At 38.2% G+C, this 15,822-nt stretch overlaps 1 protein-coding gene across 8 annotated transcripts in view; it reads right to left on the bottom strand.

The window, feature by feature from the left end:
- KLHL2 (kelch like family member 2) overlaps window positions 1-15,822 on the bottom strand; it is a 122,498-nt gene that overhangs the window by 93,560 nt on the left and 13,116 nt on the right. For 6 of the 8 annotated variants that reach the window (XM_033857229.2, XM_033857231.2, XM_033857230.2 and 3 more), the window contains one exon: window positions 2,458-2,564. In XM_033857229.2, the coding sequence (XP_033713120.1) occupies window positions 2,458-2,564 (107 nt within the window). Of the gene's footprint in view, window positions 1-2,457; window positions 2,565-4,602; window positions 4,708-15,822 lie in introns of all 8 variants that reach the window. The other 2 variants (XM_073805453.1, XM_073805454.1) reach the window with 2 other exon arrangements.

Below are 15,822 nucleotides of genomic sequence, written 5' to 3'. Positions count from 1 at the left end.
GACGACACAAACAAATGGAAAGATATACTGTGCTCATGGGTTGGAAGAATTAATATTGTTAAAATGACCATAAACCCTAAGGTAATCTACAGATTCAGTGCAATCCCTATCAAAATACCCATGACATTTTTCACAGAACTAGAACAAATAATTCTAAAATTTGTATGTAAACACAAAAGACCCCAAATAGCCAAAGCAATCTTGGGATAGAACAAAGCTAGAGGTATCATGCTCCCTGATTTCAAATTATACTACAAAGCTACAGTAATCAAAACAGTCTGGTACTGGCACACACAAAAAAGATACATAGATCAATGTAACAGAATAGAGAGTAGAGAAATAAATCCAAACTTATATGGTCAATTAATCTCCAACAAAGGAGGCAATGGGGAACAGATAGTCTCTTCGATAAACAATGCTGGGAAAAGTGGACAGCTACATGCAAAAGAATCAAACTGGACTACTTTCTAGCACCATGCACAAAAATAAACTCAAAATGGATTAAAAACTTAAATGTAAGACCTGAAACCATAAAAGTCCTAGAAGAAAACGTAGGCAGCATGGTCTTAGCAATATTTTTTGAATCTTTCTCCTCAGGCAAGGGCAAAAAAGCAAAAATGAACAAATGGTACTACATAAACTAAAAAGGTTTGGGGGCTTCCCTGGTAGCGCAGCGGTTGAGAGTCCACCTGCCGATGCAGGGGACACGGGTTCATGCCCCGGTCCAGGAAGATCCCACATGCCGCGGAGCGGCTGGGCCCGTGAGCCATGGTCGCTGTGTCTGTGCGTCCGGAGCCTGTGCTCCACAACGGGAGAGGCCACAACAGTGAGAGGCCCGCGTACCACAAAAAAAAAAAAAAAAGTTTTTGCACAGCAAAGGAAACTATCAACAAAGGCAGCCTACCAAATGGAAGGAGGTATTTGCAAATGAACTACCCAATAAGGAGTTTCTATCCAAAATATACAAAGAACTCATACAACTCAATAACAACAAAAAAATTGAAAAATGGGAGGAGTACTTGTATACACATTTTTCCAAAGAAGACATACAGATGGCCAACAGACATGTGAAAAGATAGTCAGCATCACTAACCACCAGGGAAATGCAAATCAAAACCAGAATGAGATACTACCTCATACCTGTCAGAGTGGCTATTTTCAAGAAGATAATAAATAACAAATATTGGTGAGGATGTAAAGAAAAGGAAGCCCTTGTGTACTGTTTGTGGGATTTTAAACTGGTACAACCACTATGGAAAACAGTATGGAGGTTCCTCAAAAAATTAAAAATAGAACTACCATATGATCCAGAAATTCCACTTCTGAAGAAAACAAAAACAGTAATTGGAAAGATATGTGCACCCCTATGTTCACCACAGCATTATTTACAATAGCCAACAAATGCAAGCAACCTGTGTCCATTGACAGATAAATGGATAAAGAAGATGTGGTATATATATATACAATGGAATATTAATAGGCTTAAAAAAGAATGAAATCTTGCCATTTGCAACAACATGGATGGACCTAGAGGGTATCATGCTAAGTGAAATAAGTGAGACAGAGAATACAAATATCAAATGATTTCATATGTGAAATAAAAACATAAATAAATAAAATAAAATGAAAACAGACTCAACAGATACACAGAACAAACGGTTCACAGTGGGGAGTATGGTGGGGGTCGGGTCGGGTGGGAGAATTAGGTGAATAGTCAAGTGATACAAACCTCCAGTTATAACGTAAATAAGCCATGGGGATGTAATATACAACAGCATAAGGACAATAATATTATAGTAACTTTGTATGGTGACAGATGGTTAAAGGACTTATCGTGGTGATCATTTCATAAAGCACGCAAATGTCAAACCATTATATAGTGTTCCTGAAACATAATATTGTACATCAACTATATTTTTAAAGGCTTCCAGTGTGGCAGGCACAAACTGCTTTTTTGCCAGAAATATTAAAATCATTTTATGTATTTTTACAGTTGCCTAAGTATCCACTCTATTTTCTTATATTTCTGAATCAAAAGGCATTAAATAAACATCTCTTTGTTCACTATAAACACTGGATGAGGCAAATGTGAAAATCATTTGAAGAAATGTGAAACAGTAAAAGCAATTTACTTTTGTCAAAATAAAAAAGTGCCAAAGGCTGTTATAAATGGCAAGAAGGCAAACTTAGCCAATATATGCAAATATAAATGTAAAGGGGGGAAACTGAGCATAAAATTGTATTTGTATGTAACATATACATGTATGTAATGGACACATGTATGTACACAACACCATTACAAGAATGAAAAACAAAGATGAGGAGTAATTTAAAACAAAGCAAGAGCATTTTCTTCTATTACAATGCTTAACTTCATAACAATAAAATGTTAATATGGAAAGAAAAGCCCAGATCTGTATACATTTTATAAACATCCATAACTAAAACATTTCATACCTGTAAACATGGCGTGAAAGTAAGGACTACAGGCGGCCAGCACCACTCTGTGAGCAGAGATTTCCATGTCTTCAGCCACAATCGTGACATCACACAGCAAATTCTGACTGTTAACAAAACAGGGAGAGAATAATTTTAATAACAAGAGTAAGTGTATTGAACACCCTATGCAAAAATTTTATAGTAAAAGCCCAATTTTCTGAAGTTAAAACTAACTAAAAATTTCCATCCTTAAAAACAGGATACCCAAACATGAAGAACATAGAAAACAGTCATGACATAGGCCAACATGCCTTGGCCCTCACTCAGAATCCTGCCTTTGTTTAATAGAGAAATCTTTCCAAACTTGATTACTGATTTGTCAACCTAATATAAATTACTGGCAGCAAACCATTAATGGGGTGTAAAATGGGAGGCTGTTTGCATTAAGAACTGCATCAGCAGAAGTGGCAGATGGTGGTATGACACGAAGATAAAGACAAAATAAAACACATGGAGAAAACTAAATTGGGTCAAAGTATCAAAACTATACAGACACAGAAAATGTCCTGGGTCATCAAGCAAAGGTAAAATTACATTCAACTACACCTGCTGCTTGAAAGGTGTTTGAGCATTTGAAGTCTAACTTAATCAGAACATTTTCCCAATGCAAAATATCTCATTCTTCAAGGTCAGAAAATATTATCACACATAAAATTAAATGTAATTTTAATGCTGTGCCCTGTAAGTTGAAGCACAGGTCACGATGCCATATGAGACATCAGGCAGGTCACGTGTTAGACTCAAGAGGTGGCCATCACTCAGCTGTAGTTCCTCCAGATCAGTGTGGAAAACTGACAAAGTCTACAGTCTGCTCTGCGCAGATAAAATCATTCTGCAATTCTATGAATTCCATGGGTTCACAAGTTAAGCAGGGGGAAGTCAGTGGTGTTTTCAGGAAGGTGTTATACAGGAGCTCCACCCGCATGTATTATTTCACTTAGACCCTACCAAAACCTTATGGGATCCATGTTACTGTGATTTTTACCCTTAAAATGTATAGCTGGGGAAACCAAGGAAAAGATGAATAAGAAGTCTGAAGTCACCACTAGTGGCAATGCCCGGATTCAAATCTATGGAGTCTGGCTCACAAAACCATCTAAAGCTATGTGGTTTTAAGACTTGTTAAAGCTTGAATAAAACAGGGAATATAAAGAAAGAAACAACACCCAATTATTATTTGACATACTGTATACTAGAAGCTATTTTTTAAAGTTCTATATATAGTTTATAAAAGAGCCGGTTTTAGTGGGGTTTTAGCACTACCACTACAAGAATAGTTAGAAAAAATCAAATTCAACAAAGTCCTGCAAGATTATCTCTGCCATTAAGGAGACTAGCAGGAAGGACTGACAATGCAAGGATTACAGGACAAAGTGGAAAGCGCCAGAGTGAAGATGCTAGGGGAACAGGGGAGCATCTAAATCAGACTAGGGGTCAGAAAAGGTGTCCTGCAGCTACTGCCCTTAGCCGAGTTCTAAACACAAGTAAGTGTTAGCTGGATGGAGAAGGACAAGAGAACCCCACACAGAGAGAACAGCAGATGCTGCTGGACAGAGACATGAAGCAGCAAAGCACAACGGGGTGTGTGGCACAAGAAGCATGGGCAAGAAGGAGAAGAGGGATGCTGGGGTCAGCAGGGCCATCCAGGTTTCCTACGGTGACCAGGTCATCTGGACACAGCTCAAACGTGAGTCAAGTGCATCTTTATGTCTATTTTCCTTTTGTCAATAATCCTTCCTAGTGCTCTGGTTTCAAGATGGAACATAAGTGGAATTACACTTGAATGCCTCCAAATCACATAATTGATTACATTCAACTTCAATTATAATTACTCATTGATCCAAATCTTCTAGCATAACACCCGCTGGCTATCACATAATTATCTTGGCCTTCCTGGCTTATTAGCTGATGTTAGTTAACTAATAGAGTAAAAACACTGCCAAACCAGTATGCAGCCACACCCTGGGTTAGGTCACGTGGAGCCTAATGCCACATTATAGATCAAGGACATGCTTAGTTTTAGTGTTCAATTTTTTATCTTTCTGTCTCTAGCAATAACATGTTTTTAAAACAGCACTCACAGACTAGAGAGATTTGACCAACCTTCTTATCATTCAGCCAGTGTGTGTGTCTGTTGACTCTGGCCCTTACCTCTTCATTCCAAGTGTGCATGCTCACAAGAAGTTGAGTGACTTTAGGTGACGAGGGCTACAAATAAAATCCGGCAATAAAAATAACAGAAACTTGTTTTAGCAGCCCATACCCAAAGTCTACATGGTGAGTTTATATTCCTATTATGTGAAATCTAATGAGGGAATGGACTATAGAAGGAAAAGTCTTTCAGAATAATGGTATAAATAAAGTTGCTACTTAGCAAAATCTGAATTTATTCACTCATTCATCAAATATCTAAAGTGCGTACTGGGCACCAAGGACTATGTCAGTTTACCACAGTAAACAAGACAATGTCCGTGATAGCAAGGAGTTAACAGTGGAGCTGGGGAAAGAGACAAGGTGACAGGTACTTACAAAATGAATTGATAGCTATTAGGGCAAGTGTGCGGTGTTTGAGTACACAGGAGACAGGTCAAGCCCAAACATACTGGAAACCTCTGGAAAGAAAACTGCTTCTAAGCTCAAGTCTGGAGAATAACAGGAGTTACACAGGCCTTATGTAAAACTCAAATGACACAGAAAAAAAGATAGGCACTCATCTCCCAAGTGAAACATCATGAAAATCGGTCCTTCTCAAGAAAAAAATTGCTTTGAAAATGAATCATACCCAAATACATCTAGACACCCTTTGGTTTTCTGATATCAAAGGAATGGATTCCTAAGACTAGAAAACCCTATCACTGCTGTATATACAGAAGCCTCCCTTAATCATGGTGGATACATTCCAAGACCTCCAGTGGATCCCTAAAACCACAGATAGTACCGAAACCTATATGTACCATGTTATTTCCTACACATACATACCCATGATAAAGTTCAATTTATAAATTAGGCACAGTAAGAGATTAACTAGTAATAAAATATAACAATGATAACTATACTGTAATAAAAGTTATGTGAATGTAACCTCTCTCTCGAAATATCTTACTAAACAAATTTAATGCCTTCTCTATCTTAACTAAGCAATTATCATGCCCTGTGGCTGTAACTTTCATAGTTTGAGGTGCAAAAGCAAAACTAGCATAAATTTCTTTTCCCTTTTTCACTATTTCACAGATAGAAGATTCCTTCTTACCACAGATCTTTAGCAACCTCAGCATATGATTTTTTTTCTTTTCTTACTAAGTCAAGAACATTCACTCCTTTCACTTAAAGGAAGTACTTTACAGCATATCTTTGGCACATCTGAATTGCCAGCATCACTTCTCCTTTGCTTTGGGGCCATTATGAGTTAAAATAATGGTCACTTGAACACAAGCACTGTGATACTGCAACAGTCAACCTGATAACCAAGAGGGCTAACGGCCGGGACACACTGGACAGAGGGATGATTCATGTTCCAAGCAGAATGGAGCAGGACAGTGAGATTTCATCACACTACTCAGAACAGTACTCAATTTAAAACTTATGAATTGTTTATTTCTGGAATTTTCCATTTAATATTTTCAGAGTGTGGTGGACTACAGTAACTAAAACTTTGGATAAGGGGGGACTAATGTGTATCTTCTTAAAGTAAAATGTGCCATTAGGCTCTGAGATATCTAAAATAATTGGTAGTTTCACGATACAAGAATTTACTTTCTACTGGAAGTGGGGGTGGTGGAGAGATTACATCGATAGCGTCTGTCCACCTTTCTTCCTCAGGTGCCAGGCTGTGTGAGATCTGGAGGCACCTCCTGCCACATGGAGCAGAATCAGAATAACCGCGGAGGTGCTAGGCTGCTGAGATGAGCTTTAGCCAGACTCCACAGAGCAAACACAAGCCACAGCCTCGGAATGTGCCCAAAGGCATCTTTGGAGCAGCATCAGTGTTAGGATAAAGAAACAAGAGCAAGACAGAAAAAGAAGTTAGGCAAGAGGTCAGAAGCCAAGAAAGTTAAAAGCTAGTGAGGAAGCACAGGATGAGCCAGATGCGGAGCTGCTGATCAGCTACTTCATCAGGTTCTGGCTGCTCAGAAAGTAGGGAGGTGGGGAATGAAAGCAAGCTGTTTTAAAGGTGAAAGGCTTCCTGATCACTGACTTAAATCAGTTATATTTAACCAAATCTCCAAAAATTGATAGTGTCATTTACAGACAAGAGAGATGCAACCTAGCTAAAATGTCAATAATCTTGAAGAGCAACACAACTCCATAACAAGTGTCACCACCATCACCTTCTTCATCTTAAAACAATGATGGTTTGAATTTGAATTTCTGTGGCAGTGAAGCACAGGGAAAACCTAGCTGTTGGGCTTACTAAGGTTCACCACCACAATTAGAGCCCTGAAAAACAGCACAGCCCCTTCAACAGATTTGCACCTGCTGAGATTTTCTAACAGGAAGCAGGAAAGGATGACAGTCAACTTGGAAACTCGTATGAAAACCTACTACAGTCAGTGATTTAGAAACTGCCTTAAACTAGAAAAGGATCTCAGAATAGAGAATTTCACATAGAATCAAGAGAACAGAATGACAGGGAAAAGTGACAAAACCAAGCCACAGGAAGATGTCGGGGGGGAGCACATTACTGAGTATTTGTTGAGAAGGGAAGGTAACAACTCCAGATTTGAGGACTTTTAAGAATACTTGGTCACAGTTGAGAGGAGGCGAAAAGAATAATTAGAAATAAAGTGAAAGAAGATATGAGTGACAGGGAAAAGATGATGGGGAGGAGGCAAAATGGAGAGATGAGGATTTCAGAGAGGGGAAACAAATGGCTGGAGTGAGTTTCTGAACATGTGTGATAAAAGCTCGACTACATGTAGAAAATGGAGAATATGTACGAAGAAAACTTCCTTATTAAAAGTTACTTTTTAAAAAAACTTGGTGAAACAAAACATGAGCTAGATACTCTTAGCTATAATAATTTAAAAGAAGAACAGCCAAGGTAGCATCTTCCAGTTTTCTGACTTAGGAGGGGATGCTGAAGGCAAATCCTGAGGCAGCACAGTACCCCACACCAGGAAAGAGAAGACAAAACAGAAGCAAATTCATTCACTACCATCCATTCTTCACATCTTTGAAATGTTTAATGGTTTTATCCATGCTCAACAAACACCACCTAATAAGAAATCTATCACAAGTACTTAAGATACACTGTAGAAGATTACCAGTTAAATTGAGAACATTAGCTTCAAAATGTCTCTTAAACTTTCTTAAATAAACAAGTTTGCTTGATTTAGGGACCCTTCCCAACTGCTCTGTCCTTCAAGGAATGTTTTATATTCTATTTTAGTACAATATAAAAACAAAAGAAACTGACAACGTTTTACTACAGAAATATATATACATAGTGATAAAAAAAATTCACACCCTGTGTAATTTCCTAAATCTCTTTCAAAAACAGTAATATAAAGCTATGAAAAGGTAGTCTCACTTCAGTTTGTTGTTTAATTCACTTGCTACCTAAGCAACAAAGTACAAACAACCAAAGAAGAGCCACAAACTCAAAGTTTGCATAGATGCACAACAGATATAATCCTAGTAATGATCTGGGTCCACAATGGCTAAAAGTCCTGGGGGAAAAATACAATAAGCATTCCCTTAAGAGAGGGATCCAGGATCTTCTGTTTAAATTATCTTCTGGAATGTAAGAAATGCTATTGTAACTGAACAACTAAATGTTTATGGCTTCTGTGTGATATATAGGCAAACATTCAAACTGCTTCATAAGACTTATCCTTGCTAAAAAGTTTCAACTCCTAAATGCAACTTAAGGATCAATATTAGCTTTCTTCTAAACAAATAATAGGTTGGCCCCCCAGTAATGCTCATTGGAACTTTTAAAACTCAAGTCCAGTCTTATCCCATATCCTAGAAAACAGACTTTTTTTTTTAAATTTATTTTAAACAAAAAACATTAAATCTGACAGCTCCTTTTTGGGTCATCTCAAAAAGCTCACGGTGTAATGTCCTCAAGCAAATGTGTGTCCGGGGTACAGCCTGCTTCTCTGTCTGCTCCACAGGCCCAATACAGTGTGTTGCATAGAGTAAGCACTTTGTAAAGGTCTATTGCTTTGATTTTGAAAATGTCAGTGTGTTAGTGCTTTGAAAAACTCCTCCTCCTGCCAAGCCATACCTAGGAAATGTACAGAGCTGAATTCCCCACCAGAGATGTGTTGCTGTACAAGATTCGCCTTTCACTATGCTGCCAGGCTGTTTCTCGACATCATTAGTCTTATGATGCTACACCCTTTCTCAAAAACCTTCACTGATTCCCACTGTCCTTGGAATTAAATCCCAATGAATCACATTGTTTAAGCCTGCCATAATTCTGACTTTTCCCACAGACTCCCCAGCATGAACTCTTCTTGATTCACTTTACCAAACAGGTTACATTTAGCCCATCCCTAACTTGTGCAATTATCCAGATCAGGAACTGCCTTTCCTCTCCAGTCCTTTTTATGAATCCTACTGCATCCCTATCAGGCCCAACCGAAACCACCTCTATGACTTTCTCTTGTGAGAATCCTTTTCAGGACCCACATTTTGCACACGATATTCCACCACCTCATCCTCTTCTCTACATCTCCTGCACAATCAGGTCACTCGAAAGGCAGGGGCCACGTCAGACACTGGTTCTGGCTCCCACACAGCCTCTGGGCGTGCTAGCTGACTTCAAAGGAGAATCAGGTACTTACAAATACTTGCTGACTACACTGTTTAGAAGTGACCACAGGGTTTTTAAAACCAATAATTGCAAGTTATTCAAACTCGTATTGGACTGGGTCATAGAGCTATATCTGGGCCTCCTGTCTGAAAGAAATGAAAAACTAGTTTAAAGAAAATGTAACATTCCATTTTTATAAATTTAAATTATAATTCTTAAGTTAAACTTAAGTTATAATTCTATAACTTGGGGCTTCCCTGGCAGCACAGTGGTTAAGAATCTGCCTGCCAATGCAGGGGAAATGGGTTTGAGCCCTGGTCTGGGAAGATCCCACAAGCTGAGGAACAACTAAGCCCGTGCGCCACAACTACTGAGCCTGCACTCTAAAGCCCGCAAGCCACAACTACTGAAGCCCACGGGCCACAACACTGAAGCCTGCACGCCTAGAGCCCGTGCTCTATAACAAGAGAAGCCACCACAATGAGAAGCCCGCTCACTGCAATGAAGAGTAGCCCCCGCTCGCCACAACTAGAGAAAGCCCGTGCGCAGCAACGAAGACCCAACGCAGCCAAAAATAAATAAATAAAATTTATATTAAAAAAAAATTCTATAACTTAAACTTTACAAAACTCCTGCCCTCCTATTCCCATAACCATACCTTACACCAAGTATAATTGAAAGAAAAGTGACTTTTACTTCTAAAATTTCTCTTTCATTAGCCAAAGGTTAATAACAACACTCTCTAGGGTACAGCTGATATTCTACCTATTAGAGGTGACAGCCCAAGAGCAGAATGGAGAGAACAAGGAAGTTCTCCCTTCCCAGAAGTCAGGAAGCCACTCTCAGCTACCTATTTCTGGCAGCAGGAAGTTGACACAATGACAGGAAATAACAAAAGATTTTCAGCTGTACAAGGAGTAGGTTTCTTCAGAGATTTTGTTTGTTTGTTTGTTTGTTTTAAGAGTTACTGGGACTTGTCTGGTGGTGCAGTGGTTAGGAATCTGCCTGCCAATGCAGGAGACACGGGTTCAATCCCTGGTCCGGGAAGATTCCACATGCCACGGAGCAACTGAGCCCATGTGCCAAAACTACCGAGCTTGCGCTCTAGAACCCGCAAGCCACAACTATGGAGCCCACGCTCCTAGAGTCCGTGCTCCGCAACAAGAGAAGCCACTGCAATGAGAAGCCCACGCACTGCAACAAAGAGTAGCCCCCACTAACCGCAATGAGAGAAAAGCCTGCGCACAACAACGAAGACCCAACACAGCCAAAAATAAATAAATAAATTTATTTTTAAAAAAACAGAATTACAGGGCTTCCCTGGTGGCGCAGTGGTTGAGAGTCCGCCTGCCGATGCAGGGGACACGGGTTCGTGCCCCGGTCTGGGAAGATCCCACATGCCGTGGAGTGGCTGGGCCCGTGAGCCATGGCCGCTGAGCCTGCGCGTCCGGAGCCTGTGCTCCACAACGGGAGAGGCCACAACAGTGAGAGGCCCACGTACCGCAAAAAAAAAAAAAAAACAGAATTACATAAAATTGGCAATAAAGGGTAAGAGAAAAGGGAATGACATTAAAAAACAAAAGTGCTGATGAGCCTCAAAGAGAGTTCATTTTTTAAAACACTAGCAGTCGTTGACTTCATTAAAACAATCCTTGTTGTGGATGTGGCAGCCAAGACTCAGCTATTCAAAGGTCATTCTTCATTCTGAAAATCAACATCAACTATTAGCCTGGTTACATGCTAGCTACTGAAATGGGGCAACACAAAGATCAAAAACATACTGTTCCACAGCCATACAGTTCACCCCCAAAATGGTACAAACAGCTGAATGACGGCTACAGCTAAGTAATCCCAGGATGAAACAAGGTGCACCACATGCAGGGAAGCAGGAAAAAACCTCACAGGCCAAAAGAACGTCAGAGCAGCAATGAACCTTAGACTGCATTCCATCCACTCCCCTCATTTTATAGTTAAGTCTCAAAAAAGTAAAACAACTGGCCCAAGGCCAAAGAGTTTGTCCAAAAACTAGGGTCATTCACCTCAGGAAGGAGAGCTAGGTGTGGCCCTCCCTGTAGTTTACTGACTGAGACCTTCATCAACAGGGGCCCACTCACACATCAGTGGAAGGTCTGGCTACCAGCCCCATGGGAGTGGGGGGAAAAGTAACATGAATAGACCTATTAAAAGTCAGTCTTTCTAGATTTTTCAAAGAAAAAGAAAATGTCTCAAAATAACCAGACTATTTTTCTTACTTTTCCTTCAGTATCACTTAATAACGACTGCATTTTACATTCTAATAACTACTTTTGCAACGAGATTAACTGAAACAGCATGGTGGGACCTGCTGGATTATCCCAGCTATATTTTCTCCCCAAAACTAAATGAAAACCTACTTACTGAAACTGATGTCAGAGCAGTACTAGGAAACAAATCTAATATCCATTATTTAGTTTAATTTTCTCTTATCTCTCTCTCTCCAATCCACTCTCCACCCAGCAGCCATTGTGTTCTTTTCAAAATACAAATCTGATCTGATCATGTCACATCCCTGCTTAAAACTCTCCAATGGCTTCTCCCACGGCAACTCCTGATAAAGACCAAAATGCAGAAGGCTCTAAGAATGCTGGCCCTCACCTACTCACTCAGCCTCCTCTCTTGCCATGACCCCCCAGCCATCTGCACTCCAGCTACCCCTCAGCTCCTCCAGGAGGCTAGCTCACTCCCACCACAAGACTTGGACACTGCCATTCCCTATGCCTGACTTCATTTCCTTACTTCTCTTTTCCTTTCGATCTCAGCACAATTATTCTTATCTTCTCAGGGAAGCTTTCCCTGACCACTGTTATCTAACTTCATAGCCCTCCCTGTAGCAGTTACTGCCATTAAAATTTACAGTAAATTATTTGTGTGATTCTTTGATTAATGCCTGCTTCCTGCAGTCAATCATAAGCCCCATGAGGGTAGCAGCCATGTCTGTTTTGCTTACCATTGTATCTCCAGCACCCAGCAGATGAATATTTACTGAATCTTTAATTAAAGAAGAAATAAACAAATGATGGAACAAAAAAAAGGATGAGCTTTCAGGAAGATATAGCATAGAGAGATTAAAGGAAAGTTTAAGTCACTCCCTTCTTAGCCCTAGCTTTTAAATATATGTACTTTCACAAACGGAATGATGGGAAAATATATGTCTTTCACAAAATGCTAAGAAAATAAAACCAAGCCTGTTAATACATACATTAGTCTTTTAATTAAAAAAAAGCTACTCGTTTTTCAATCAACTTTTAAAGTCACTCTTTCACTGCAGTGACTCTTAACATATTTGAGAATTACTTAGCAATGGGCAGGTCACTACTCCCCCAAATTACTAACACTACCACCACCACCACCAAAGAGAGATTTACATTTTTCTCTGTCTAAAAGTTTTCTTATATTTCATGCAAATGGAAATGAAAAGAAAGCAGGAGTAGAAATACTCATATCAGACAAAGCAGACTTTAAAACAAAGTCTATAACAAAAGACAAAGAAGGACATTATACATAAAGAGATCAATACAAGAAGAGGATGTAACACTCATTAACATATATGCACCTAATACAGGAGCACCTAGATATATAAAGCAAATATTAACAGACATAAAGGGAGATGTTGACAATAATACAATAATAGGAGGGGACATTAACACCCCACTGACATCAATGGACAGATCATCCAGACAAAAATCAATAAGGAAACAGTGTCTTAAATACCACATTGGACCAGTTGGACTTAAAAGATATCTACAAGACAAGACATTCCATCCAAAACAGCAGAATGTACTTTCTTTTCAAGTACACATGGAATGTTCTCCAGGATAGATCACATGCTAAGCCACAGACAAGTCTCAACAAATTTGAGAGGACACAAATTATATCAAGCATTTTTTCCAACCACAACAGTGTGAAACAAGAAATCAAATACAAAAAGAAGAATGCGAAAAGCACAAACACATGGAGACTAAACATGCTACTAAAAAAACCAATGGGTCAATAAAGAAATCAAAGAGAAAATCAGAAAATACCTCAAGACAAATGAAAATGAAAACACAACTTTCCAAAATCTATGGAATGCAGCAAAAGCAGTTTTAAGAGGGAAGTTTATAGTGATACAGGCCTTCCTCAAGAAAAAAGAAAAATCTCAAACAACCTAATCTACATCTAAAGGAATTAAAAAAAAAAGAACTAACAAAGCCCAAAGTCATCAGAAGGGAGGAAATAATAAAGATCAAAGGGAAAATAAGTAAAACAGAGACTAAACAAACCAAAAAAAAAGCAAACAAAAAACAATGAAACCAAGAGCTTTTTTAAAAGATAAACAAAATTGATAAAACTTTCAGCCAGGCTCACCAGCAAGAAGAGAGGACTCAAATAAAATAAAAACTGAAAGAGGAGAAATAACAACCTATACCACAGAGATTCAAAAAAATCATAAGAGAATACTACAAACAGTTATATGCTAACAAATTAGACAACCTAGTAGAAACGGACAAATTTCCAGAAACATACAAACTGTCAAGACTGAATCAAGAAAAATCAGACAATTTGAGCAGACCAATCACTAGTAATGAAATTAAATCTGTAATAAAAAAAACCTCTCAGCAAACAAAAGTCCAGGACAGGATGGCTTCACAGGGTAGTTCTACCAAACATATAAAGAAGAGCTAATACCTATCTTTCTCAAACTATTCCAAAAAATTAAAGAGGATTGAACACTCCCAAATTCATTCTACAAGGCCACCATTAATTACCCTGATACCAAAATCAGAAAAAGATATTACAAAAAAAGAAAATTACAGGCCAATATATCTGATGAATACAGATGCAAAAATCCTCAACAAAATATTACCAAGCCGAATTCAACAATATATAAATAGGATCACATACCACGATCAAGTGGAATTTATTTCAGGGATTCAAGGATGGTCCAACACCCATAAATCAATGTGATATACCACATTAACAAAAGGAAGGATAAAAATCACATTATCACCTCAAAAAAAGTATTCAACAAAATTCAACATCCATTCATGATAAAAACTCTCACCAAAGTGGGTACAGAGGAAACATATCTCAACATAATTAAGGCCATTTATGATAAACCGTTAGCAAACATAATACTTAACGATTAATGCTGAAAGCTTTTCTTCTAAAATCGGGAACAAGACAAGGATGCTCACTCTTGCCACTTCTATTTAACATAGTATTGGAAGTCCTAGCCACAGCAATCAGAAAAGAAAGAGAAATAAAAGGAATCTAAATTGGAAGGGAAGAAGTAAAACTGTTACTACTTGCAGATGACATGATACTATATATAGAAAACCCTAACAGTCTCCACCAATAAAATATTAAACAAATGAATTTAGTAAATTTGCAGGAGACAAAATTAATATATGGAAGTCTGTTGCTTTTTTATATACTAATAATGAACTATCAGAGAAAGTAAGAAAACAATCCCATTCAAAATCCACCAAAAAAAAAAAAATACCTAAGAATAAACTTAACCAAGGAGGTGAAAGACCTACACTCTGAAAATATAAAATATTGATGAAGGAAAAGAAGATGATATAAAGAAATGAAAAGATAGCCCATGTACATAGATTAGAAGAATTAATATTGTTAAAATGTCCACACTACCCAAAGCAATCTATAAATTTAATGCAATCCCTATCAAAATACTCATGACATTTTTCACAGAACTAGAACAAATACTCCTAAAATTTATATGGAACCACAAAAGACCCTGCACAGCCAAAGCAGTCTTGAGAAAAAAAGAACAAAGCTGGAGGTATCACACTCCCTGACTAAAAAGTACCATAATCAAGGCAGCATGGTATTGGCACAAAAACAGAAAGATCAGTGGAACAGAATAAAGAATTGCCCATCTATGGTCAATTAATGTACAACAAAGGAGGCAGGAATATACAATGGAGAAAAGACAGTCTCTTCAACAAGTGGTGCTGGGAAAACTGAACAGCTACATGTTAAGAATGAAAGTAGAACATTTTCTCAAACCATATACAACAATAAACTCAAAATGGATTAAAGACCTAAATAGAAACCTGAAACCATAGAGCACCTAGGAAAAAAACATAGGCAGAACACTCTTTGACACAAATCATAGCAATATTTTTTTTGTCTGTCTCCTAAGGCAAAACAAACAAAAGCAAAAATAAACAAATGGGATCTAATTATACTTAAAAGCTTTTGCATAGCAAAGGAAATCATTGACAAAATGATAAGACAACCTACTAAATGGGAGAAAATATTTGCAAATGATACGCCTGATAAGCTGTTAATATCCAAAATACACAAACAGTTCATACAATTCAATATCAAAAACACAATCTGATTAAAAAATGGGCAGAAGACCTGAATAGACATTTTCCAAAGAAGACATACAAATGGCCAGACACATGAAAAGATGCTCAACATCTGTAATTTTCATAGAAAAGCAAATCAAAACCACAATGAGCTATCACCTCACACCTGTCAGAATGGCTATCATCAGAAAACCTACAAAT

The sequence above is a fragment of the Tursiops truncatus genome, chromosome 5, assembly GCF_011762595.2.
Source record: "Tursiops truncatus isolate mTurTru1 chromosome 5, mTurTru1.mat.Y, whole genome shotgun sequence".
Lineage (NCBI taxonomy): Eukaryota > Metazoa > Chordata > Mammalia > Artiodactyla > Delphinidae > Tursiops > Tursiops truncatus.
The sequence above is the reverse complement of the archived record's forward strand: the minus strand, read 5'-3'. Positions and strand labels throughout refer to the sequence as shown.